The 27,987-nt window shown below is 40.1% G+C and overlaps 1 protein-coding gene across 2 annotated transcripts in view; it reads left to right on the top strand.

The window, feature by feature from the left end:
- Vav3 (vav guanine nucleotide exchange factor 3) overlaps nt 1–27,987 on the top strand; it is a 319,658-nt gene that overhangs the window by 123,742 nt on the left and 167,929 nt on the right. For both annotated transcript variants that reach the window (XM_005076659.4, XM_040752019.1), the window contains exons 3-7: nt 15,011–15,069; nt 17,177–17,242; nt 20,555–20,663; nt 22,659–22,751; nt 25,674–25,742. In XM_005076659.4, the coding sequence (XP_005076716.1) occupies nt 15,011–15,069; nt 17,177–17,242; nt 20,555–20,663; nt 22,659–22,751; nt 25,674–25,742 (396 nt within the window). The remainder of the gene's footprint in view (nt 1–15,010; nt 15,070–17,176; nt 17,243–20,554; nt 20,664–22,658; nt 22,752–25,673; nt 25,743–27,987) is intronic.

Raw genomic sequence — 27,987 nt, 5'->3', positions numbered from 1 at the left:
TAATCTTGTGGTTTTAGGACAGGTTTCACTCAGCCATGTGAGCAGCTTAAGGAAACATTATTCATAGGAAAGTTAAAATACACACACACACACACACACACACACACACACACACACACCACCTTGAACAGAAACTCCTTAAAGTCTAATAGTCTTTATCGAGAACTTTGAAAAACATAGATATCTTATATTCCAAGTATTTATATGTATACCTATTTAGATATGAAAGTATTATTATTTTCACTGATTACAATTATGGCAAACTGAGGGGAAAACTCACATATTCAGTACCAGGGCACTGGGGGCTTATATGAGGAATAAGAAGAAATGTAATAACCCTTACACTGTAAGTGCTGTAAATCTAAAAAACATCTTAATAATGAAAACAAGAGGGTGTGCTGTAGGTATTTAGGGCATGCTATGGTCTGTTTTGTTGTTATATGAAAGTATCTGAGGCAACAAAAGAGGTTTACTTGGGCTCTTGACTTTGAGGACTGGAAAACCCTAAATGTAGGGCTACATCAGAAGAACTCAATGACGCTTCAACACGTGCTGAATATGATAGGTGAATAGCTGTGTGTGGAAGAAATAAAGTATAACAGGTGACTTGGCAGGCCAGACATGCTTGCGTACATCTGTAATCCTGAGCCCAAGAGAACCAGAGGCAGGAGAATTGCCATGAGTTTGAAGCAATCCTGGGCTACTATATAGCATGTCCATAAATTCATATTCCAGGTGATTCTTAATTCTTTCAAGTTAGAAACTTATTCTAAATAATTTTAGGATTATAGCAAGGTGACACCTCAGATCAGAGCACCCCTGGACTGTCCTGCATGGGGCTTGTGTCACAGAGTTCTGGATTAAGGATGACTTGTGAGGGCACCTAACTTTAAATGGTAATTTCATGAATGAATTGCTCTCACTGTGGGTTTGGAGAAAGGGAACCAAACACATGACTTACAATTTAGAACAATAGGTTACTTTCTAGCTTCCTACTTTTACTACTATAAATTGCCTTTTCTTGGCAGTTTTGTTGCTTGATTCCAAGTGAAAAATGTTATCCTATAAAACAGTGCATTGAGTTTTAAAAGCAATTTGAAAAAGGATGTGTGTGCATGTCTGCTTTGAATTTTATTATTTTATGAATATTTTTTAACAATGCACTTTCATCTGGGGCCTGGTATGCCACATCGTTCCTCTTCGCAATTCCGGTGTTCAGCAGTTGTCCTTAAACCCAGACAGTTCAAAGAAGTAATGCCACTTAGCACATGTCACATATTTCTGTTACAGATAGAAATGTTTAGTGTTCCAAGTTTTTAAAAGTTGTATGTCCTCTAAGTCTTCCAGAACACATATATATTTCAGGACACTATTAAATATGCATATTGGAAGAATTTTCTTAAAAACAAAATTGAGTTTGGAATCAGTCATTATTTGTCAGGAGTGTGAAGAAAGCCAAATTTAGTATGACAATCCGAGTGTTGTATTTTTGTGAATTATTATTTTGGTATATATTAGTAACTTTCCAGGGAGTATAACTTTCAAGGGGCAATGGCTCTTTCTGACTTTCTGCTCCTTCTTAAAAATGAGTACATTGCTTCAACCACTAGAAAAGAGGGAAAAGAAAAACAAGCAAGCATCCTCTGTGGCTCTTAAAGAACCATCTGTTAATAAATGTCTGAGCTGGACATAGTGGCATAGACTTTTAATCCCACCAAGCGCTTGGGAGGCAGAGGCATGCAGGTTTCTATGAGTTCGAGGGCATCTGGATCTTTATAGTGAGTTCCAGGACAGCCAGAGCTAAACAAAACCAAGTCGAGGGGTGGAAGACATGTATGTACTGCTCATGACTGCAAAGCAGATTCAGACTGTGGACATTGGAACGTGTGAAGCACTGGAGGGCTGGGCTTTTGTGCTGTTGTACAGCAGCAAGCTCTTTAAGTTGTTAATGCATGCTACACAGGTCACGTGCAGTGACCTCTGGCTCCTGGCTCGTCCCTCTGGAGGACTGGGGCAGGATGTAGATTGCACTTCAAATCTAATCCCTTATCAGTATCACTCTACAGGTCTTGAAGCACAGTGGAACACGGTAGCTTTTACCTCTCCACTTCCAAATATCTAATGTATTTGAAATAAAACATTTGAGAAGGACCAAAAGAAAGTATTAGTATTCATAAGGAAAGCATTTGATTTGAATTGCTCATTTTGACACCTAGATACCAAAAGTTGATTTCAGTGGGTTTAACATAGTTCCTTTTGGGGTGATGAGCACTAGAAGATAAAGCCCACTGTCCACCACTGCCTTTGTGGTTAAGTCAGTGTTGTTAATATCGCTCCTGGATGTGGTGGTGCACACCATTAACCCTAGCACTCCAGAGGAGAAGTAGGAAGATATTTGTGAGTTTGAGGCCAGCTTCATCTACATAACAAGTTCCAAGACAGTCAGAGCTACACAGTGGGACCCTATCTAAAAAAAATCAAAACAATAAGACAACAACAACATTGCTTTCCATGCTTTATTCAAAGTTGAAGTGTTGACACTTTAACAATAAGGAAAATTCAATCAAATATTTTAAAGTGTAATTTTGCACTAATAGACTGAGCATAATAAGTAATTACTATTGGGAAATAGGTTGCTATATCAGTTTCCATATCCTATACTCATACCAGACAACCATCCCCTTAGTTTTTTGTAACTTAGTTTTACATTTAGCTCAGTTACCATAACTGAAATTTAACTATGGGAAAATTAAGTGAATACTGTTGAAATTTTTTCTAGTATTTCAGTTTTATTTTTTCTCTATTTCAGAACCAGATATGTTTGTTTCTTCTTTTCTTTCTTCTTTTGCTTCTCTTTTTCATAAAGGGGTGACCACCAAATCCAGAAAAGGCAAATAAGCAGGCAGAATTTGAATCAGGAAAATTCTTACAGTTAACTGGTTTTCCAATACACGGTAATAGGCTGGATGAATAGAATATGAAATAAAATAACTTGAAAGAAATTCAGAGCTTCCATAATGGAATTCAAAACTGTTGTTTTAACTTTGGCATGGTGGCTGCACCCTAATCCACTGCTATCTCAGCCAGCAATTGCCACTCTGCAGTTACTGGCCTGTTTATGTAGCAAAGGCCTAGGTTTTCAGGCCATAGCCTGGAGAGAATTCTGTTCCCACAGACACTGGCCCTGCTGCTGTCACTAAGAGTAGGTTTAACTAAATTTCTATCATTCTACTTATGAATAAAACTTGAGATTCAAAGGTTTGGGAGCTCAGAGAGGCTGAGTAGCAACTAAGTAACCCTCTCTCCTGGCTGTAGTCCATGGAAGACTTGTGCTCCACCCTGCCAAACCAGAAAAGGACGTGCCATACCAAACCCACCCTACTACTTCCTGTGTCTCTCTATGTCTCCCGGATGCCCTTTGAGACTCTATGATGACTTTCTGTCAACTAGCTCCTAACACAGCCTTTTGATCCAAGGTTAATTTTATCTAATTAAAGCAAATGTAAACTCAGGGCTCACAGTGTGATAGAATATCCTCTAGCATTTCCCCCTTTTTGTCTAAATAAAAAGGAAACTTTTTAACTCTAAGCAGTAAAACTATATACAAGAGGAACAATTATCAGGTATTGTCTGAATAAAAAGGGAAGGTTTTAAGTTTAACACAGTAAAACTATATACAACAAGAACAATTATGTAATAAGGATTGTATTTACAATGTCCCTTCCATTTTTTGCATTTTGCAAATCCAGAGAAAATACTCCATTATCTATCCTATCTTGGTGAGTCCATAGCTGTGTACCTAATTTACTTTCTATCATAACTTGTATTACCAATCCAAAAGTATCTTTTTAAATTTCTTAGATAATTTAAGCTTTTATATTTCTCAACTTTATATATTTTACATCGCTTATGTTAAATTTCTTTTCTGAAATTTTTAACAAAAAAAAACTATAACTACCTCATCTTCAACTCCATTAGAGACCTTAGAAGGGAATAGTATTACCTGAATAAACAGGAAGTGCAGTTCAAAGCAACTTCCAAAACAATAGAAATGACAGAAGCAGCTGGCTGCCTGGACAGTCACCCAAGATTACTCTGCGAGATTAGGGCATCCATCTTCAGCATATGGCCCAATAACACCTGACCTTTTTTTTTTTTTTGGTGAGGCAGGAATTTTAAAAGGACTGTCCCACCTTGTCTTGTCAAAGTTTAGCAGTCTTTTCCTTTTGTGTCCTGGTTGTGTAGTATACTGTCATCAATCAAGGCAAGGGCAATTTCTTGTCCAAATGGCTAGCTTTGCCACGGTGAAAGCTAACTCCATATGCCCATCATCCTTTTATGATGTAAATTGCTGCTGCCAGGAGCAGACATGTATCATTGTCATGAAAAGCCTGAGGTTATTAGACATCTTAAATGCCAGGTCTCTGAAGTATTTGGACATCACCTGTCTATGTAAAATATGTCTGTTTAACCGTGAAAACATACCTAATATGATTACAAGTTTGATTGTTATAAATGAATACTAACCAGCATTTTTAAATTATTGTAAACAGTTTGTAATAATAGCTTTCAAGGACTAGAACTTTATATTACATTTTAAGTGAGCTGCATAGATACAATACCTTAAACAAGAGTAATAACATTTATACAGTACAACAAAAATAACCATACCAATGTAAAATATTTGAGATGAAGTTGTCTTCTTATCTTATATTCCTGTATTCCCACTAAATGATAACAAACATCTATAACCCACTGAATGATTAAAACTCACCCACCCAGGCCCTGTATCAAAATTTTATTTCCCACATTGGGTGCCAAATGTTGTTTTAACTTCAGAACAGTGACTGCACCTTAATCTACTGCTATCTCAGCCAGCAATTGCAACTCTGCAGTTGGTGGCCTGCTTATCTAGCAGTAGGCTGGGTGCTCAGGCCACAGTCTAGTGAGAATTCTGCCATTAGGTTCTTCTGTTAGCTTTGCTTTGATTCAAATAATCAATTACCCATTTATTGAGCTTTTGTTATATATTCTACAATGATGATTATAATTTTATGTGATGCAAGTTAGGAGTACGTGAGGATGGAGGGGTCAGGGGTTTGATGGGGTTTGGAGTATCTTTCAGTTCTTCCCTTCATAATCAAGAGCTCTTTTGACTGGAACTATCCCCAATATCTACTCTGTAACATTCAACACCCAAAATCCCTTTCAGCAGATTACCAGGGCAGGAGAGTCTAAGGTACTTGCATCACCTGAGGACTGTTTCTATCTGCTAATTTTTTCTTTCCCATGATACTGAAAGACTCAACAACTTATTCAGGTATTTGTAATTGGGTATAGACTGACCTGCCACTTTAGAGTATTTCTGCCTTATAATTCAAATTGTTGCCATTGTCTATGGGAGAAATTCTAAAAGATCCTCCTTATATAGAATACTTTTGAATGTCACATGTTTCTATAGTACTTATTTTGGGAGGAATGTAATATATGAGATAATCAAAAGAAAAGAGGTATCTAGTGAGATGGCTCAGTGGTTAAAGGCACCCACTGCCACGCCTAATGACCTGAGTTCAGTCTCCTGAAACCACATGATGGAATGAGAGATCCCATAAGCTGTCTCTGACCTCCACATGCACACTTTGGCATGTGTGTGCCCACACATACACATAGGAATACATGTTTAAAAAAGCAATATATAAATAAAAAGAAGTAATATTAGACCACAGTTTATACCATGAAGTTGAAGTCAATATACAGTAGGTTCAGTACACAGTAGGTCCACCCTGCTTCTCAGCCCAAGGAATTTGTTTACTTACAGTATAGAAAGGTTTTGAGAATATTATCATGGCAGGCAATTCAAGGGTGTGGCTAACCTAATAGTTTAGACATAAGTTATCTTTGTGATTTCATCTGTATACATGTGATTTCCCATGCAGAAGTTTTGTTCCTTTCCTAGGCTGTCTGTGGGGAGATGAAGCTGAGTTTTGTCTGATTGAGATAAGGAGTGGTGGGTGTGTCCAGTGTCGAAGGTCCATCTTCAAAGATTGTTGGAAATCTCGAGGGCAACTTTGGAAGAAAGGGACATTGCTTTCTTTTTACATTTTTTTTTTGTCATCTGAGTTAACTCCACCTGCTCTCCCAGTTAGAAACATCCCATCCAAGGTTGAGATGAATTAGACTATGAATAAAAAATTGTGTGTGAGAGAAAAAAGTGACCAACTCTTCCCCAATTAGTACAGATCATCCTGGATTAGTCATTTATACTCAGAGCAGCTAGTGACTAAAAAGTGTTCTTTGCTTATTGGAAAATATCTGAGATTCACAAAAAGAAGTCTTCTGGGGATCACAAGAAGGTATTTCCCTGAGGATTTAAAGGTCACAGGTGACAGTTTTAAAAACCACAGCTATTGCCATGCTGTTTTAAAGATATGTCTATACGCAACTCAATGACAGTTACTTAAAAAGGGAAAATCAAATATGTGGAATAAGAAGGAACTTCAAAGTGCAGTTAAACAAGAGTAAAAGCTAATCTTCAGCTTTTTGAGCACATCACAATCCAAGAGAATTTTACAAAGCTGATTAAATGTAATATGTGAAGTTGAAAGTAAGAGTTGATGTGATTAGGTCTGGCCCCGAGCCAAGCCTGCCACTAAGAAAAGCATATAAAGGGGGGGAAAAGGCCTGTGGATCAATACAGTTTCCACAGAAATCCCGTTTTATTAGTAATGCCTGCTGGATTGACGGACTGTTCAAGTGACATTCATGGACAGGGAAATAGGCGATAAATAAGTCCTGAATGGAGGGATAGTTACCTCCTCACCACAGGACTGGGCAACACATTCTCTAATCTTTGTAGCCCTCCCCTGGTTCTACTGCAAAGGGCAGAGTAAATCTGGAGGGGTGAGTTCATACTATGGGTCTTGGGGAGGGTGTTCTCCCACTCTGCATGTGTGTGTTTGCATAGTGGAGGCCAGAGATTAGGGTTGAATGTCTTCCTCAGTTACTGTCCAACTTAGAGTTTGAGAGAGTGTTTCTCACTAGAACTGTAGCCTGCCATTTTGGCAAAGCTGGCTGTTTGTGGGCTCCTGGGATCTTTGTGACTCTGTCCTACTGACAGTGGTGTTACAGATGTTTGCATCTGCACCCAGCTTAGGCATGTCTGGTTATTTGAACTTGTCGTCATGTTTGCTCCTAAAGCACTTCACCTACGGAGCCACCTCCTCAGCTTCACGCTATGCTCTGGCTGTCACATTTACCTGATGTCTTCAGCCCATCCCTTTTGTCACCAAGGACAGGGTTTCCTTTCACACAGGTGGCCACAGTCCTCAAGATAAAGCCGGCATGACTTGAGATGAACAGTAACTACAATTTGCATGTGGGATGTTGAAGGCTGATCATGGAAAAACAACAGTGTAAAATGGCTTGAGTTTCATAGTGATAACATGCTGAAGTAATATTGCACTTATGTTGAATAAATATATGCAAACATTAATCTTTAATGTTTTTCTAATGAAGCTTTTTACAAATTTTAAGGTATGCGTGTGCCTTGCATGTTTGTGCTGACTTAGCTTTGGTGGGGAAGCTACATAATAATGCATTTTAACTGTTCAGGAACATATGAAAATGAACACTTTCATGCAGGTTAGAAAATCATCAGTGTTAGTAAGCTACCTAGAGTATGACTGTCATTTTATTCTTATCCTCACGGTCATCATTTCTGCCAGGTGGTATGCAGACATTTGGCTCTTCATTCTCCCTTAGGTTCCCTGAGGCTGAGACGAGGTGAGCTATCTTCTTGTTAACCAATTCCACCTTCTTCTCCACTGTGAGACCCCCTCACTCCAGCATTGCCTTTTGTTTTTCTGGCATTCTCCATGTCTTTCTTTAAGGTGACCATAGTCATTGACCACCTCAGGAATCAGTGTCCTTCCCTGCCACTTGTATAACTTTGAAAGTGAATTAGGTTTGGAGAATATGTTGACTTTTCTTTACCTGTATGATATGTGGGCAGCTCTGAACATGCATTAAAATTTCCAAGTCTCCTTAGACACACAGAACTTCCCCAGTTTCTATCAGCTTCTGTCAACACTGTGACCTATATTGAAGGGTCTCAGCATTAGGAAGGTTGAGAACCACTGCTCTAAAGGTAGGGTTCTGGGACCTGACTGGAAAACAGCAGGTGATGTGGTTGACTCTGGCCTAGTATGGCAAATGCCAGAGGAGCCAGGGAATGGGCTGGAGGGCCAGGTAGTGCAGAGACCATGAGTGTGCTGCTCAGCAGTTGCAGCTCTTTGCATGACGGGCACAGGTGTAGATATTCATGTGGGGGGTGGGGGGACCCCAATAACTGTTGGGAAATGTTGCTCAGCCTTCACGGTAGACAAGTAGAGGTTGAATATAATAAGAGAGGAGCTAGAAGGCAGAGACGAGCAGGCAGTTATAGCACCTGAAGCAAGACACTGGGCCTATAGCAAGGCAGAGGCATAGGGAGAGAGGAGGGAGTTGCATCTGAGGGGAGTTCAATGGGCAGACTGACAAGGCTTACATCTGGGGCAGGCTTCTAGAAAATTGTATGATTATCAGGCTCTGGGAGCGACAAGAGTGGGCTTTAGAGGATCATCGAGAGAAGAAGCACTTCTTAGGGATAGATACTCCTCTTTGGGGATCTTTGGAGGTAGCGGGCCAAGGCAGAGTGTAGGACCACAGCAGCAGGGACGTGCCTCCTGAGACAAGTGTGCCCTCAGATCCTTCATTTTACTTTCACAACAGGCTTGGGTCACAGGCAATGTTTTCCCTGAAATGTCACACGTGAAAGGGAACCTAGTCAGAGCGTCCCATATTAACCCAGTCAGTGGGAGGTGGAGGTTGAATTGAACTCAGAAAATCTTACCCCAGTCGGCTTATGTAACAACCTTGCACATACCATTCCTAAAGTTACTCTTCATAATTTTAATTGTGGTGGTTCAAAAAATAAAAAAGAAATACTTTTTGTATTTGTAGCCATCACTGAGGTCAGCGTATGCTGTAAATTTGACCCATTTAAGACACACACACACACACACACACACACACACACACACACACACACACACACGTCTATCAGAAAAGATGTTTTGTCTATCTCCCCGAGCTATATTTCTGTGGTTGGCCCATGGAGATGGTGCTAGGAGTATTTTTCTCATGGCACCCGGCAGGCAAAAGTGACAAAGCAACAGCCAGTGTTCAAGGAAATCTCTGAAACATGTGGTTGGAAGTGACGCTGAGCTGCAGTGTATCCTAATGGGGTAATTTACTGTATGAAATTGGAATTGCCAAGAAAATTAATATAATGAGTTCTTTTGATTTCCTAGGAGACTGGAGGTGAGATATATTGCTAATCTACAATTCTCCATCTGGCTGGGTTTAGAAATGGGACTTCCTGTCAAGAATCTGGAGTTAAGGGCTTCTGGATGATATACTAGTTTCCACAGTTGCCTTTGGACCCCAGCTGACCTCTCTTCCTGCTTGTCTGACTCACAGACCAATATGCTGAAGCCCTGTTCCCAGTTACCTTTTTTAGACCCTGTGTTCGTCTCTACTCCGTAGGGCATTCACTCTGAGCCTGCGGGAGTTTTGATGCTGCACCTGGGTCTCCAGCCACAGCTGCTCACTTGGGCTGTGGCGCTGTCATGACAGCATCCTCCTGAACCACTAAGCTAGTTTTTGCACTCGTGGCTCAAGCCTGAAGCCTCTGATTGCCCCTCCACAGCCCACCTCTCCAGAAAAATCACAGCTCTAGGAATTGTTATGGGACCAAGCTATTGGGTCAGGGAATAGGTCAAGAGGGAAAACTTTGGGATAATCTGAATGGTACATTCACAAGTAGTATTTTGTTTTCTGATATGCATGTTGGACCCCATGGTTTCCTTCAGCTATTCTCTGTGCTGTGGCTTTCTTAACTCAAGACCTTCCAAGGAACTTTAGCAATGCTCCTGGGTAGATGGCTTGCTTCAGTTGCAAGTCACAGTAGTGACACTAATGTGCCAGATAAGCAAAGACTGGGATCTTGTCAGGAGTCTCTTGAAGAGAATAATTAAAAAGTGGGAAATTTGCTCATTATTCAGTATTGCATTGTGCTTTATGTAATAGCTTTTAAACTGACAAGTGGAGTGGTAATACAGCTCTAACCCAAGAAAAGTCATTGTCAAATGGAGAAAGTGGCGGGGGCCCCTATGCCCTTTGCTGGCTCTGGTTGAGGAGATAGGTGGTCTAATATAAATTCTCACTGGGAGTGCCTTCTTTAGTTATTTCTTTTTCCCCAGTTGTGCCAGGCTAGCCCTTTACACATTCCAACCTGTGCGATCCAGGATCTTCTTGGTGATTTTTGCAAGGCAAACATTACTTGTTCACTTACTGGTGCGGCTGCTAGTTATGTCCAGTGACTCTATGAGAATCAAACAGGGCAGAATCGATTTGGGTCTCCTTCCCTGAAGGTATTTCCTATTGTTGGAGAGCTGACTAACTATCATTGGAATATCATGCTGCATTCTCCCACACCCTTCAGGAGTGTCTACGTTCGTGTAAGCAGTTTGAAGAATGCTTCTCATCCCTTCCCTCATGTGCAGGCATTTTCTTTATCTCCTTCCTACAGCAGAGCCTGGATATAGTTAAACATACATTTGGCAAGGGTGTGACTGCTGCCTTTGTAGCAGACTGTTATAACCACTTACTGATGGGAAAATGGCAAAATCATTAGATTATTTACATATGCTGGCATGTCACACAGCATTAAAATGAAGAAAGTACATCTGTGCATAATGGCATGTTTGTGATTGACTGTGACAACGCATGGCTCGGAATGTTTTAGAAAAGTCTTAGATTCAAAAAGCAGCTTTATAACAAATCCCTCTGTTTTTGAGACAGAGCCACATCCCACAATTGACACTGTCTTAGAACTTGCTATGTGTCACAGGCTGGTCTTGAAGCTCCTGCCTCAGCTTCCTAAGTGTTGGGATCACAGACATGAGCCATCACACCAGGCTAGGGACTAGGAACTCATTGATTAGAAGAATAAGAAATAAAGGAAAAAGAAAAAAAAGGCACAAGAATTACAGCAGATTCTTAGCTGTGGTCCCCGGAAGGCCACAAGTTTCATATGTTAATATTTTAACTTGAAAAAATTCATGAGTTCTTTTGAAAAAAATGAAAGCCAATTTTGAAAACTTAATAAAGTGGTAAGTGTCAGGACACAATTATATATTCTCAGAGAGAATTCATAAAATCCAATTGTGGAGTGGGAATAGATTAGAGAGAGAAGGCAACTTGGCGGAGCCAGCGTCATTGTAGAGCTCTGGCCACATCAGATCAAAGCTATGGGACTTTGAAGTAGGCTTTCCAGGTGGTGCGTGTCAAGAGAATCTCCTGCATCACCCAGGCTCCTCTTCCCTCAAGAGCTGCCAGACGGCTCGGCCATGGCTTCCAAGGACATCACAGTGCTCAACCGTGGCTCCCTAGTACATCAGTGCTCAGTCACAGCGCCCTAGGATATCAGTGCTCAGCCATGGCTGCCAAGGACATCACAGTGATCAGCCATGGCTGCCAAGGACATCACAGTGATCAGCCATGGCTCTCAAGGACATCACAGTGCTCAGCCATGGCTCCCAAGGACATCACAGTGATCAGCCATGGCTTCCAAGGACATCACATGCTCAGCCATGTCTCCCAAGGACATCACAGTGAGCAGCCATGGCTCCCAAGGACATCACAGTGCTCAGCCATGGCTCCCAAGGACATCACAGTGCATCACAGTACATTACAGTATATGTCACATTTTACCGTCCCATTGTGGCTATCCTAGGGTACTCTTGAACCATTGAGAAAATTCCTACTTGACTTCTGGCTACTGTCTGCTCCCTGTGACTTCCTGTCCCCTCTGTTCATTTACTTGCTGAATTCTCTTTCTCCAATGCAGTTAGCCCTGCTCTCTCCTTTCCTAAACCTTCCCAATGGTCCTATTGTCTCTATGATGTAATCTCCAATTTAGAGTGGGAATGAGAAGCCTTTCTTACATCTCCTACCTTCCTCACATAGTAGGTCTAATTTATGTCACCCCAGTTGTAACCTTGACTACTTTACAAATGCATTCCTTATCTGTGGGTTGGAGGATGTGGGTACAGAAAGGAAATCCAGGATGTGGAGTCAGTATAGCTCATTGTTACAACACTCTTGCTACCTCACCCTCCTTTCTGGGAATTGGTGTCCATAATTTATCATTTTGAAGCAATCATTTAAAATCAACATTATTTCATGGAACATAGGCTTTTTAGTTTTCTTTCATAAATACCCTTGTCTGTATGCTTCAGAGAGGCAGGTCAGAGAATCCGCACAAGGGACTTGAGGATCTGCCATTGATTTGTGTACTTGCCCGCTTTCAATCTGTAAGCATTGTCGTTATAGAATAGTCGTTGTCCTAAAAGCACCACATTGACGAAATAGCCTTTATTTGTTTTGGCTTATTTTAGGATTAGGGCTATGTGTAACAGGATAGACATAAAAGTGAGGGGTCTCACAGCTACTCATTGTAAATCACCTCACAATCTTTACATCCCCCTGTCCCATGAACTTGTATCTCTGTAATTTTCTAGTACTGAATAGCTTTCATTCAATCATAGGAGTTGCTTCAGCTAAATTTTCAGTGTGCTTAAAGGGGGACTAAGGTAATAGACTATCGTCTGGCTCCCTCTGGTGTCTGATGTTTACATGACACATTAAGCTGTCCATTTTCTTTTGTTATGTTCTTAGTTCCAGTTTCCCTTCTTCAGTGACAGGAAAGGCACATGGTTGGGAAAAACACTGTAATTGTCCTGAGTGTTGGCAGATAATAGTCAGAAAGTGAAGTGTTTTGTAAATCTATAGTTGTTATACAAAATATCCTCAAAGACAAAATAAATTGCCATTAAAATGTATACATATTAAAGTAGCAGTGACAATATATTATTGCTGTGTTGTTTTCCTTGCTAAGCAGGGACTGAGAAAGCATAAAATACAATAAACAGCAGAGCATTCTCTAAGTTTCTGTACATTAGCACATCCCAATAAGGTGTGTTGAAAACTCAACACTAGTTAATTGAGGGCCTGAATACTACTTCTCAGATTATTTCAGAAATATTTTTCCAAACTAGACTTTTCACTTAGAAATGCATGCTTTTGGCATTTTCATATTTCAGTTCATTTTTTTCCTAGTGTCTCAGGAGGAGTCTAGGGTTAGATGTAGAGTTTGGTGGTCAGTAGCATCGTTCTCCTAGTCCCTAGGTCTCTCGCTTCATTTTACCTCCAGGAACTGTCCTAAAGCATCCTCTGTCCCTTCAATCTTCTGTTAAAAATGTTGAAGCAGTTTTTTTGTTTATTTTTAAGTTAGCAAAACTATACACATGTCATGTATAGCATGCTATTTTCATCTATGTATGCACTGGGAGAATGCTTCCATAGAATTGATTGATATATGTGTCCTTTCTACTTTCAGGTTTTTTTAGTGCTATCATGCCACATCTATTATTTCCACAATGTTCAGGAATCCAGGACAACAGGACATTGCTCTTTATAGTCCACATATAATTACAATGTCCTGTGTAGTTAATTTTATTTTCTGTAATAAAGCTTGACAGGCATTTGATGAGCGTTCTCATTTTTCAATATCTTCGTGCAACAGTTTATTAGCTGTTTTTAATCTGTGTTTTATAGAACCTAGCAAAGGTTTAACTGAAAACGTGTGCACAGGGCTCCAAGTAGGCTCACTACTGAGCCAGGTGCTTTGAGACCCCACCCATGGGGCGGGTCCCCTTTAGAGGCTTCCTCTGAGGGCTGCAGACCCTTGCTCACATTTCTGTCCTGGAGCTGAGGATGTTTAGATGATCACTAGACTATGTCAGTCCAGACAGACCTGTTTTTCTCATTCCCCCTCTTCCTCAAAATAAACTGCACAGCAGAATCTCCTTTGTTGTGCTTAATTTTGAGTCCTTGAGTAATTATGTTTATCATAAAAATGGAGTCAATAAGGAAAATGCATTCTAGGTCACAGGTTTCCTCAGTTACGTCTCTGACAAGGGTGATTTTAGGTACAAATGGTTAGAAGAGGAGTAAAATTACTAGGCACAGATGCCAAAACTGTTAGCAGAGCACACTAGGGCTTACGTGCTGAAGATCTTCATAAGGAGTTTTTGAAATGTGTAGTCAAAAACTAATTTAGAACAAAAAAATTCTTGAACATGCTCAGAATTAGAATAAAGCTATTTCCCCAAAGTTGGCAATTATAAAGAATTGCTACCTTTTTAACCTTGTGTGTGTGTACAGTGTTATTTAATCTTCACAGTACTCTAATGATCATTAGCTAGTATTTGAGGCCTTATCTAGAGGAAGAAGCCTAAACTAGTGGATTTAGGTGGTTGCCTAAAGTTACTTTTAATGGATGGGAAATCCAGATTTGAATTTATATCAAGCTCAAGAGTCAACAATCTCAACCACTTTGCTGCTCGATAATGCCTGCTGAGGTGTGGAAATAATCTGATATCTGTGTGGTCCAAAAACAGCAGAAACTGTGATGACTAAACACTTAAAATTTGACTAGTATAGTTAAAGAAATGGGAATTATGTTTTTAAATTTTAACTTAAATTACTTCACATATCTAGTGGTCACTATGTTGGGGACACTGATTTATGTGATTTTTTTTAAGGTTTTTCAGTTTTAGGTACAAGATGTTCAGGTTAAAGAGTTTGACTCCCTGTTTTATTGGAAGGAGACTGTTGCTCACGTCTTAGCATCTGATTTAAGTCATCAAATTAGAAGGAACGCAGGTATAACCCAGGTGTTTAAGCTTTCCAATCATGACTCCGTTTGATGTTTTTGAGTCTATAAATTTATCTTTCTCTAACCATTGCTAATATTAAATAGTAATGAAAACTGTTGCTTTCTATAAAAGTGTTAATCCTTGTTAAATACATGTTCAATGAACATTTTGTTCTTTTCTTTCTTCAGGTTATAGAAACATTATCTCGGTTATCCCGCACACCAATAGCCTTGGCCACAGGAATCAGGTAAGTTCTTGCTTCTGTGGTTCCTGTCTCCCATGTAGTTCATGGCAATGGCTATTTCTTGATTTCTTGAATGGCTGTTGTTTGCAAAAGTCTTTGTACTTGGTATTAAGTGCCACATGCACATTTGAGATTTACTGATCAATTAAGAACTTATTCATAGAATTGAATGAGGCACAATGACTGAACATTGTTCTTAGCTCCCTGGTGACTGCCACTGGTTATGGCTCTTTTAAAAAATCTCCTCAGCATTTATATATGTATAATTCATTAAGACAAATGCAAATGTTTTAGTACATAAATATTTTAAAATATAATGTATTTGGTTCCTGTAGAAGAGACCATAACAATAGCTCACAACTTTTATGGGTTTAAGGAAAAGTCACACAAGCATTAAATGATAGATGCAGATGAAGGATTTGTGTTTAAGGTTGGGTAATACATGAAAAGCTTGGAAGTAGATTATTTATCTATACCATCTCCATGCAGTAGAGTATAATACAGTTGGTAAGCATGGAAGTAGAAGTGTGTTAGTTGTTCCAGAATTTTCTCTTTTAGAGATTCCACACTACTTAAGTTGGAACCATCAACAAAGAATAAAAGAAACAGGAAATGAAGAAGCTATAGCCAGGCTGCATGGAAACAGAAGTTTTATTTTGTAACTTATGTCTTCAAGGTTTTGTGTTCTAGAATCCATCCATGATAGGGCTTTCTAAGCCTATAGCTATGCCTTTTGGTTTCATTTTGTTGTGCCCAGGAGATCCAAGTGTGTCTCACAGGAGTGTTTAACACTGGCTCAGCATCTTAATTCCGGATGCCACCACAGTGGTCTCAGGGAGGACACCCTGGAGACCTTTTCTCAGAAGTGGGCCATGATTTTATCAGTTTTCTATAGAAATAGATTGTTGGTTGGTTGATAATTCGATTCCTTGTAATTTGTTCTTCAATAATGAGTACCTGTCCATGTCAATATATACTTTGTGTCATTATATGTATGGAGTAGATTTTGAAACAAGCATAACCTACTTCCTATGTACTTTTGATTCAGAAAGGTGTCCTATCAGAAGTATTTTTTCCTTTTTAAATTTTCTTGTATATATAAAAGCCTGATAAAATGTGCCTATATTAAAAAGAACAACCCTGAAAGCTTGGTTACATGCGTCTTTTTGTTTTTTAAAAAATGAAGGCCTCTTTGCTATCTTAAGTATTAAATAATTCATGATATATTAAAGTCAAAATTGTTTTAAATAATAAAAATATAATTAAAAGTCTGACTTTCAATGAAACTCTTTAGCCATTGTTTAACATTTATTATTTTGATTGCTGCTTTTTATAAACATGAAACATGTTTACTACCAAAGAGTAGAGCATTTGTCATTACAATATAATTGCTATGGTGATTTTGTTATTCACACTTTTAAAGCATTATTTTGGTCATAAGAAGAAATGTTATGAGCCAAACAAAGATGTCAAATGATAGGAGTAGGGAAAAATTAAAGTGTGGTATTTTTAACAGGGAACAAAAACAATTCATCAGTCTCTTTGAAGTCTACTTAGTTAATTTCTCCAAAAATGAAAATAAAAATTAGAACTTACATTCCCTGATATCTGAGCAGGAAAATTTTCCAGGGTCAAAATCTTCTGAATGATGTCTTTATCTTCTAATAACTGTTATCCTTACTATCGAGCTGAGCCATGAAAGGTGATTTGCTGTCAGAGTCTTTGTTGGGTCAGATCTTACTTGAGTGAGAGTACTGAAGGCAAGGGCATGGGCAAAGCTGCTTGTTTCCTGAAATGGGCATGGCGGCAGGTGTCCTGGGGTGACCCTGCAGTTATGGGGCAAGTGGGAGATCAGGTAATCACATTGACATGTCCCCAGCTGCACGCGTCTGCAGGGACCCACTGTAATGCTGGAGATGATTTATGGTAGCAGGTGTTGCAGTCTCCCCAGGGGCACCCCAGGCACAGCTGCTGAGCAAGGACTTTGGGGGAAACCCTGGAGATCATTAAATATGATGACTAGTTTGAGTGGCAGCACATTTTACTATCTAATTGGAGGTAAATGCTCATCTTGATTGCTCATTCGCCCATGTTTTTCCTTCCTTCCCAGGCCCTTCCCCACAGAAGAAAGTATAAATGATGAAGACATCTACAAAGGCCTTCCTGACTTAATAGAGTATGTTGAATATTTTCAGTCAAATTAAGCCACTGCCCAAATTTGTGCTTAGCATAGATGTGAGCTATAATAAGCTCTCTGCAGGGTAAAGGTGATGTGATGATTAAGATAAAATAAAAATTATCTTTAGAATGATGATGGGAAGTTTCACAGGAAATATGCTCCAACTGGCTTTTAGTTCTTGCTCCATGTTCCTATGAAGAGAAACTTACTGTTGAGAAATAAAAACTGGAAATTTCTCAAAGGCATAATAGAGAGGTAGATAAAACTGGAACTACACGATTAGGGAATAATAATAAAAAAAATGAAGTTTACTCCTGGAGTTGTAGGGCAGAAAGTGTGTGCTTTGTAGCCAGCCCAAGGAAGGATGGATGCAGGCTGGAGTCATTCTGGGATGTGTCAGTAGATGGTGCTTCTGTCGAGTACAGCATCCTGTGGGCTTTTTGATTTAATAGTCAGGAGAGGCAGAAGGCCTTGCTGCTGATTATCTTCTGCTGATGGAGTGACTTGTGCAGATTAAGAATAAATATAAAGCTTGATCCTCTCCCCTCAAAGACCTTAATTTATAGCTCAGGCATGTTTGCAAAGAATTCTCAGAGATGGATTATGCTCCAAGGGCAATTCTTGGAATCTGTGGGAATCCATTTTTTCATCTGTCCAACACTGAACGTGCCTTAGCGATGACCGTTTTATTATCTGCTGGTATTACTGGTCCCTCACCATTTGTCTGTCTCAGGCATCCCTTTGCAGAGGGGACCTCCCCTCGGTGACCCATCAAAAACAGCCACCACACCCTTTCCTTACTGTGTTTTCAGAGTGTGTGTTTCTGGCTATGACAGTGTTGGTTTGCTTCACTGACTGTCTCTTTACTCCAAGGCAGGCACAGAGGACCTTTGTGCATGCCTGTATTCTTAGTGGTTAAAGCAGCTGGACAAGCAAAATGATCTGAGTTTGGATTCCCAGAACCCTCTTTTAAATAGTGGGTAGGCGTGACAACTTGCCTGTAATTTTAGCCTCAGAAAGCAGTGACAGAGGGGTTCCTCTAGAGCAAGCCGGCTAATGAGACTCGCCATGTGGGTGAGCTCTGGATTTGATTGAGAGGCCCTGCCTCAGTAAATAAGGTGGAAGAGCAGTCAAGGAGCATTCCAGGTATCACCTTCAGGTCTGTACACATACGTGCATATATGCAGTAGCATACCTTCACCCTTACACATGCAAGCATGCATATGCACATGCAAACATGCCACATGCACTTATACATGAAAAACGAGGAGAAAAGACTTTAGTCTGTGTCTGGTGTATACACATGAATAAGCCAAAGGAACATAAAGCAACTACTGTTTGCCAGGCATTATGCATTGGGGTTGAGCTATTTAATCATTCAATAGTAAGAGTGTTTTGTATGCTCATTTGTGCATTAACATGTTCTGTGTGTTACCTCATGTATTGACTGTGTTATGATCTCACCGTTATAATTTAGTGAAAAAAAAAACAAAAATTTACATCAAGCTAACTTGTTTAAGGTGGCATCACACATAATCATCTTTGAACCCAGATGTTTCAGATCCTGGAGCTAGAGGACCTTAGTCACTGTCCTGGATGAGATGTGAGGTGACTTGGTGCTCTGGGAGCTATTAGTAAAAGAACAGGCAAGAAGAGTACTACTGGCAGCCATAACAATGGACAGCAAGTAGCTCTTTCTAGACTAAGCGACATTTGGAGTGGCCTTGAAGTCATATAGTCTCTTGTCTCCATCTTCCATCTTGCTGTAGAATCCTGGATTACAGCTGTGCTGACATGCTCAGCTTTATGCAGGTTCTGGGGATTCAAACTCAGGTCACCACACTTGCGTGACAAGCACTTTACACACTGGTCCAGATCCTCAGTGAGTCAGCTTTTGATCTATATGTTTTGCGTCTGTAGAGCATGGAATTCAGTCAGTTCTTCAAAAATATCTGCTGGATGGATGAGCAGATGGGTAGGTGGGTGGACAAGTATTTCTGAAACGAATTTTTCTCAGAGCATAGTTCTCTCAAGCTCCAGTTCCCTCCTTTAATGTACTTCCCATTTCTTTGGGTTTTGACAGTTCACTTCTGTCAAATGCCTCCAAATAATCTTTCATGGCAAACATAAACAGCCTGTGATTGTACCCGTTTTGAAAAATGTTCCATGTTGCAGAGTGACACGGTTACAGTGTTGTTACTTTTGTTTATGTCAATTTACACCGTTTAGCCTGTACCGGATGAAGAGGGGGGCTCAGGGTTGGCCATATTAAAGCGCTGAGTTTCATTCTCAGAGGGATCAACGTTTCATTCCACAACTCTAAATTGATCAAGGCCAGTCTTTGGGGTTATGTTATAGAAGGAGGAGGGAAAACAGGTGAGTAGCAGCCATAAAATGGAGGAAATGTATCACCATGCTCATAGTTTTACAGGAGGGGCTTGGGATCAGTGCCCTGGCCAGCAGCAGTTAATGTCCAAGTACTCATGGGGGAGTGAAAAGTACAGTATTTCCAAGAAACCTATATGCATAGACTTTTAAATATTTTAAGAATCTTTGCCTGTCACCCTTTAAAAAATAAAATGCAAACAACACAGATAAAGGCAATTGGTCGTAGAAAGAGGTCTATGTATCTTCTAAGGGAGCTCTAAAGCATGGTTTGAAAAGACTGGATTATGTGATAATAATGTTGCAGCAACTGATGCTGTTATCAAACAGATTTTCACTGTGTCAGCTATTCCTTAACTCCCCGTCCCGTCCCACACTTTGCCCTTTAGTAATATAATGAAGCTGAGGCCATGGAATACTGGGATACAGAGGCAATGTGATGAGGCCATTAAAATACTCAGTGTAAAACATGGTTTTGAGATCATGACTCTGCTGTAGACTAGATAGGTTACCTTTAACATGTCTGGTAACTTTCAGGTCTCCCAAATCCATCGTTTTTTCATAGATCAGAAACTAAGCCATACCCATATGACAGCTAGTGCCCGGAGAATTAGAGCTGTAGCTAGCTGCGAGGTGATCATTAATATGGTCCTATGAAAGTAAGTGGCCAGTTAAGTATCACTTAGCATCGTCCCAATTGCTGGATTCTTCTGTCTGTCATTGAGATAATTGGGAAGGACAAAGTTATAATGAGAGCCTCTTGAGTCTCTCCACTAGTTTCATTATCCCCCCTTCTCTGAATTTTCTGCTAAAATCAATGGGAAATTTTTAGTCTGTTTTGAACTTATACCTATAGGGCTTGTCTCAGTGTTGTATCCACTGTGTAATAGACCACAACCTTTATAGCCGCATTCCTTGTTTCAGCGAAACCCGTGTGGGGGATGAAGAAGACCTCTATGACTGTGTGTACGGCGAGGATGAAGGTGGAGAAGTCTATGAAGACTTGATGAAGGCCGAGGAAGCTCAGCAACTTGTATGGCTTTTGCTTGTTTTTAAAGTAACTCTGAGTAGGTTTTTAAGAAGGTGATTAGTTAGAAGATTAATTCATGTACTTACTTAGCTTCTGTTGAAATATGTAACACAAATTTCTCATTTGTTTATAACTTATGTGATAACTCATTTCAACTTATTTGGAGACAGGAGCTGCTTTTTTTTTTAAGTTCAACATGACTGTAGGACTTTCTGGTTTAAGCCTTCCCTATGTTAGTGAGGAAATTGCGTCTTAGAGGCTAGTGCCATGCCGGCTGGCTGAAGAGTGGCAGAGTGGCAATAAGGTATAATTTCAGCGCATCGTGAGATTGTAATTGTGAAAGTACGTCTTTCCCCAAAACTGATACATAGTTTTCATTTTAAATTTAATTTAAGTCATGTCAATGGCTGTTCCTTCCCCTCGTTAGCTCTTGTCAAAACTGATGCTCCCATCTTTTTTTCCTTTTTTCTTAATTCTTCTCTAATGCATTACATCCCAACTAACTCCTTCCAGTCCCTGCCTCCTCTCCGCCAGATCCACTCCTCTGTTTCTGCTCAGAAAAGAGTAGGCTTCTGAGGGTTATCAAATGAACACGACCTAACATGTTACACTAAGACTAGGCATAAACCCTCATATCAAGGTTGGGCAAGGCAGCAAAGGGTTTTTGTTTGTTTGTTTGTTTGTTTGTTTGTTTGCTTCTTCAGGTACTAGCATAACCAGTGCACACTCTCAAAGCTCCCATGCCATGCGTATACCTAGAACATCCAGAAAGAACTGCTTTGAACTGTCTTCTCATCTATAATTTAAAAAATTTAAAAGCCAGCCACTTATGCATTTATTAGCATATTCTTTTATCCAAAAAGTTTCTTCATCAGCTGGGTGGTGACTTAGCTTCTTCAGGGGTTTCATGAGTCAGCTCAGCTTTCTGTCCTCTGGCTTTCAACAGAGGGCCAGGAGAGGCTTTTGGGTTCCACACTGGGGAGGAGAGGCACAGAAGCAGGCTGGAAATAAGGCACTCAGCCTGTTTTGGGGAATACAATCACTGCATGTTTAGAGTTATGTAAGAGAGGAGGGCTCTCTGCTAGCAGCATTTTCCAGAAAGGTTTCAGGAGCATCTCTTCTGCAGTGTCTGTGAGCATCAGCTGTTTCCTGGCCAGCAGATCTTCAGGGTCTCCTCCACCCTCAAGACAGCTTTCCCCCACTGCACAGCTCTGGGTGGTTGCCACAGGCTACAATTAACAACAATAATAATTCAGACTCCCTGGAAAGGTGAACTGTGCTTTGCGTGGCTTCTGTCACTTGGCACTCCATGAGTTGAATGCTGCCTTTCTGTTTTACAGAAGTGAAAACCAAGTCACAGATAAACTCAGTAACTTGTTTATAGTTATAAAGATAGCAAAATCAGTTATCTGAACTGAATTCTGTTTTTGTTTGTGAGTCTCTGACCTTGGTGTCACGATGAACTTTAACAGTAAATGAAAGAATCACGTATTATGATAATATGTAAAAGCAATGTTTGAAGGATTTTACACACTCTCTCTCTTACTCTGTGTGTGTGTGTGTGTGTGTGTGTGTGTTGTTGATGACTGATATTCTGGTCTGATATATTCTAGGCACTTACCCTAATAATGAGCTGTATCTCTAGCTCTCACATTCCCTTTAAGTATTTAAAAATACTTTTAATATTTTATAGTAATTTCTGCAGTACATGTGTAATCTGCTGTCTATGAAGGAAATACTTAGACTATTTCTGTTACCAGATTCATTAACATTTGAATAAAAGGGATGCTTTTATTTAAGGAGAATTTCATTAACTTAATCACTTAAAACCTTTTCATTTATAGTGTTGAAAAAAGTAGGTCAAAAATATATCACAAATGCATCTAAGTTTGTCTTTTGGTTATGTTTTGTTAGGGTGAAAAGTGTTTTTTATCTTTTCCTAGATAAACTGATGTGGGATTCAACTAAATAGCCTTAACGTTACCTTTCTATCTGCAGAAATCACAAGAAAATGATATACGGAGTTGTTGTCTAGCAGAAATTAAGCAGACAGAAGAAAAATACACAGAAACTTTGGAGTCAATAGAAAAAGTGAGTCATCAGGCATCTAAGCCCCAAGTTGCCTTGCATATTCTATGTGCTGAACAAATTCCTTTTGCTGTGTGCATATGTGAATGTATATTCTAAGATTTACACTGAGTGCCAAGCAAATACCACATGTGCTCACTTCCAGGTATAGTCTAAAAGCAGTGAGTCATTCAGGTGGCAAGTACAATTTGGGATTAGTACAACCTTGGGTGGTAGGGATAGGACTGGTAGTTAAAGGATATATGCTTATATTAGAAAGGAGGAATATTTAAAAATCTATGCCCAGAATAGACAAATATATAGACAAATGACACAAAAAAGCAATTTTCTGGCACTTTGGGGAAGTGTAGCGTGTAAGTGGAGTTGGAGGGTAGGTTGGTTGATAGGAAAAAAATTCTGTATGACACTAATGTCTGTGGGATGTTTTATGTGATGAACAGTTTTAAATTTGATTGTTATAGCTGCATAGTTCTGAACTTCTAAGAACCATTGGATTGGAAACTAAGTGGTCATGTTGTGAGAAACATGAATTGTGTCTCAATAAAACCCCCCAAGGAAAAATACAGGTATAAAAGCAGATTTATGAATTCTCTAACTATTTTGTGCTATCTTGACATCTAAATGGCACTGTTTTAGGAACTGAAGACATAGCAGCAAAGGCAGGAAGACTGTGGGTTGTTCGGGTAGTTTCTGCATCATAGGAAAGTTTAGGCTGGATGCAAATAAATATGTCAGGTGGGTGGGGAATTACCTGAAGAAAAATCAGGAAGAGAGGTTGGATGGGCATGGATTAGAGATACCATATAGTCTGATGGCAGAAGACCTCTGTGTAAAAGCTTGGTACTTAGTTCAACTGAGATAGTTGAGGGCAGATGCCATGCATATGTTCCAGTGAAGAGACTTCTGGGAGAAAGTCTCTCTGAGTCGGAGTGTTCTAGGAAAATCTGATGGGCAAGTACTCAACTTATGCCTCATGGAACAGCAGTGGTCTAGTGTGGTAGATAGAATGGGTGGAGTAGATTGAGAAAGAGGTCAGAGAACTGATGGACTGCCAAGTTATATAGGGACAAAAGCTACAGCCTTTGAGTAGACTGGATGTGAATGTGTTTCAACCTTTAACATGGCTCTCTGGCTCTTGTGAAGCAAGAATGGGAACTAGGAGAAAAGTATAAGGATAACTATAATAATGAGAACAACAAGAAGTTATAGCACTGAAGGAGATTATAGGGTAAGTCAGACTTTGGAACAATTTGTCTATTTAGAGTCAACAGAGTTCGATGGTGTAGGCAAAGGATTTTGAAACAAAGATGGTTGCCAGAATTTGGCCTGTGTGAATGCATGAATGGTGAATGCCAACTAACAAGATGGAGGGCTGTTGGACATGCTAACCTTATGTTCTCCCTTAGACTTCTGATGGGATATGTTGAGGCAGATATTAAACATGTAAGTCTTGCTTTGATAGGAAAATCTGATTTGTATATTGGTAGGGCCCTAAGTAAGGTCACCTTAGGAAGGGCATGTCCTTGAAGAATAGGTTTGAGGCCACACCTAGTTATTCCTATATTTAGAGGTTAGCAAAATGAGAAGCAGGTGAAAGGGTTGTTTTGTTTGTTTGTTTGTTTGTTTTGCTACATGAAAAGAGAAGGTGTGGGAGAGTTGCTTTGGGGAGTGAAAGAGTCAGTTGGTTGGTTAGGAAAGCAGTATGAATGTATGACATTACCGAGACCATTGCCCTTCATGGTCTCACTTAAAATTAAATTACCAGTATAATATATGGATCTATAAAATCTATGGTGAGATAGATATAGCCAAAGGTTTTGTTTCTCTAGAGAAGATCAGTGGAAGGAGAGAGGGAGTCATTCTGACAGTGGTCCGTGGGCTGGAAACTGGGTAGAGAGGTCAGCAAGGCCCTGAAGGACGTGAAACCCAGTAAACTGGACACAGTAGGGCTAGAGAATTCCTTGAAAAATGAGGTTCACTGACTGGATGTAAGGTTCAGAGTGATGGCTGCTTGAAATTAATCTGTGAAACATGCACAGATGTTGATAGTGACAATGTCTTGAGGTGTGACCATGAGAATTGAGTTCTCAGTTATGGGAAATAAAGGAACTGGCAGATAAAGTTCCTAGAAGGCCACCTATACAGATCCTGAGATTGCTAACAATGAAACAGAAGTGTGGGCTAGATGCCAAAGTCTCAAGTGATGAATGGAAATGGTGTACAAACGACACGAGCAGATAATTCCTCTCAGGAATCTGTGCTGCAGAATTGGAGAGACCCTCTACACACATCCTCAAATAAATCTCCAGACTGTAGCCACTGTTTCTCTACTTGGCCAACAGCTTCTGACTTGTAGAAGAATTTTTATTTGCATTTTAAATGTTTCAGCTTACAGTTATACCTTTGCTTGCACGTATATATGTGTATGGTATGCAGGAACGTGTGTTTGCATATTTACATGTGTGTGCGCATGTGTATACATGTGAGTGGATGCCTAAAATTGACATCAAAAGTCTTCCTCTATTGTTTTCCATTTTCTTTTATTAGGCAGGATCTCTTACAGGAGCAGAGGATCACCTATTGCAGGAAGTCTAGCTGCCTAATTGCCCCAAGAATCCTTGACTCTGCTTTGTAACTTCTGGGATTATAGGTGGCTGTCACATCTGCCCAGTTTATTCATGGATTCTGGGTTCTGAACTCAGATACTCATGCTTGTGTGGCAAATGCTTTAGCCATTTCTCAAGCCCCTATTAAGTCTTTATAGCTGTTCAATGCAGAATTTTTAATATAGGGAAAATAATTTCCATGATTTGAGTTTATAAGGCTAATAAATAATTGACTTTTAATAAATTTTGATGGTTGATAAGAATCATTGTGTAGATTAGGCAAAGTTATGCTTAATTACAGTTCCTTCTTTCTTTGTAGTATTTCATGGCACCATTGAAAAGATTTCTGACAGCAGCAGAATTTGACTCGGTGTTCATCAATATCCCTGTAAGTAAAGATGTGACAGGTAGAGCAGTGTGTTTCTAGAAAGTCTTCGCTTATTAGTGGATTCCAGAGCCTTACTTTATTATGGTCTTGTGTTTTCTGTGATTTTTTTTTTTGCTTCCCAAATTCTCATATGCTTCTCTTTTTGAAAAACTGACATCTGTCTTTAACCTAAGATTGCCTGCTGAGCACAAATGGGTAAGTAAGGCTCATGTTCTATCTGTGCCTCATTGTTTTTTTTTTTCCAATTTTTTTTTATTTTTAAATAGCTTGTTTTACATGTCAATCCCAGTTCCCTCTCCCTCCCCTCCTCCCCCACTCCCCTTTCCCCCCACCCTCCCACCCTATTGCCAAATCCTTCCACATAGGGGATATCAGAGTCTGTCATTTTACTCTGGGTAGGGTCCAGGCACTCCTCTAAGAGTCCAGGCTGAGAGAGCATCCCTCTTTGTGCTATAGGCACACGAAGACTGTTTGTATATCAGGGATAGACACTGATCCACAGCTCAGGGCCCCATAGGTTGCCCAGGCCTTCTCGCTGACACTCACATTTGGGGGGTCCAGATCAGTCCCATACTTGCCTCCTCACTGTCAGTCTGGAATCCAAGAGATCTCCCCTGTTCAGATCAGCTGTCTCTGCTGGTTTTGCCAGCCCATTCTTTGCCGATTTGCTCATCACTCCTCTCTCTCTCTGTCACTGGGTTCCTTGGGTTCAGTTCAGTGATTAATTGTGTGTTTGCCTCTGCTTCCATCAGTCACAGGATGAAGGCTCCCGGATGGTTATAGACATCAAGTTCATTATCAGGAATGGGCATTCGAGGTGGTCTCTCCACTATTGCTTAGCTTGCCAATTGGTGTTATCCCTTTAGATCACTTGAGGTCGCTCTGGTGCCTGATCTGTATTCGATCCTATGATTCCCTCTTCCCCCTATTCTACCCCCACCCCCTCAACTTCCTTTTCCCCCATGACCAACTCTCTTCCTTTTCACCCCCTCTTTTCTTCCCAGGTCCCACTCCCCCTCACTCCTCCCGGATCTTGTCTCCATCCTCTTCTCTTGGGTACTATGCATATATGCATATCTTTTAGGTTCTTTCCTGTTTCCCAGACTCTCTATCAGTGGAAGTGCAAACTGGCACTATCCTGATCCATGTCTAAAATCCATATATGAGTGAGTACATACCATGTTTGTCTTTTTGCGACTGGGTTACCTCACTCAGGATGGTTTCTTCCAGTGCTATCCATTTCCCTGCGAATTTCAAGATTCCATTATTTTTTTCTGCTGAGTAATACTCCATTGTGTAAATGTACCACATTTTCTCTATCCACTCTTCAGTTGAGGGGCATCTAGGTTGCTTCCAGGTTCTGGCTATTACAAATAATGCTGCTATGAACATAGTGGAGCAGATGCCCTTGTTGTATGAACTTGCCTCATTTGGATATATGCCTAAGAGTGGAATTGCTGGGTCTTGTGGTAGATTAATTCCCATTTTCCTGAGGAATCTCCATACTGATTTCCAAAGAGGCTGTATGAGTCGGCACTCCCACCAGCAGTGGAGGAGTGTCCCTCTCTCTCCACATCCTCTCCAGCATAAATTGTCTTCGTTGTTTTTGATTTTAGCCATTCTGACAGGAGTAAGATGGTATCTCAGAGTTGTTTTGATTTGCATTTCCCTGATGGCTAAGGATGTTGAGCACTTTCTTAAGTGTCTCTTGGCCATTTTAGCCTCCTCTACTGAGAATTCTCTATTTAGATCTGTACCCCACCTTTTAATTGGATCCTTTGGTGTTTTGGAGACTTGTTTCTTGAGTTCATTGTGAATTTTGGAGATTAGCCCTCTGTCAGATGTAGGGCTAGTGAATATCTTTTCCCATTCTGTGGCCTGCCTTTTTGTCTTTTTGACTGTGTCCTTTGCCTTACAGAAGCTTTTTAGTTTCAGAAGGTCCCATTTGTTAATTGTCGATCTCAGTGCCTGTGCCATTGGTGTTATGTTTAGGAAGTGGTCTCCTGTACCAACTTGTTGAAGAGTATCTCCCACTTTCTCTTCTAAAAGTTTCAGTGTGGCTGGATTTATGTTGAGATCTTTGATCCATTTGGACTTAAGTTTTGTACAAGGCGATAAACATGGATCTATCTGCAGTCTTCTGCATACCAGTACCCAGTTATGCCAGCACCATTTGTTGAAGATGCTTTCTTTTTTCCATTGTACAGTTTTAGCTTCTTTGTCAAAAATCAAGTGTTCATAGGTG

The sequence above is a fragment of the Mesocricetus auratus genome, unplaced genomic scaffold (assembly GCF_017639785.1).
Source record: "Mesocricetus auratus isolate SY011 unplaced genomic scaffold, BCM_Maur_2.0 Super-Scaffold_100009, whole genome shotgun sequence".
In the NCBI taxonomy this organism is placed as follows: Eukaryota; Metazoa; Chordata; class Mammalia; order Rodentia; family Cricetidae; genus Mesocricetus; species Mesocricetus auratus.
Note: the sequence above shows the minus strand (reverse complement) of the source record. Positions and strands in the feature narration are given on the sequence as shown.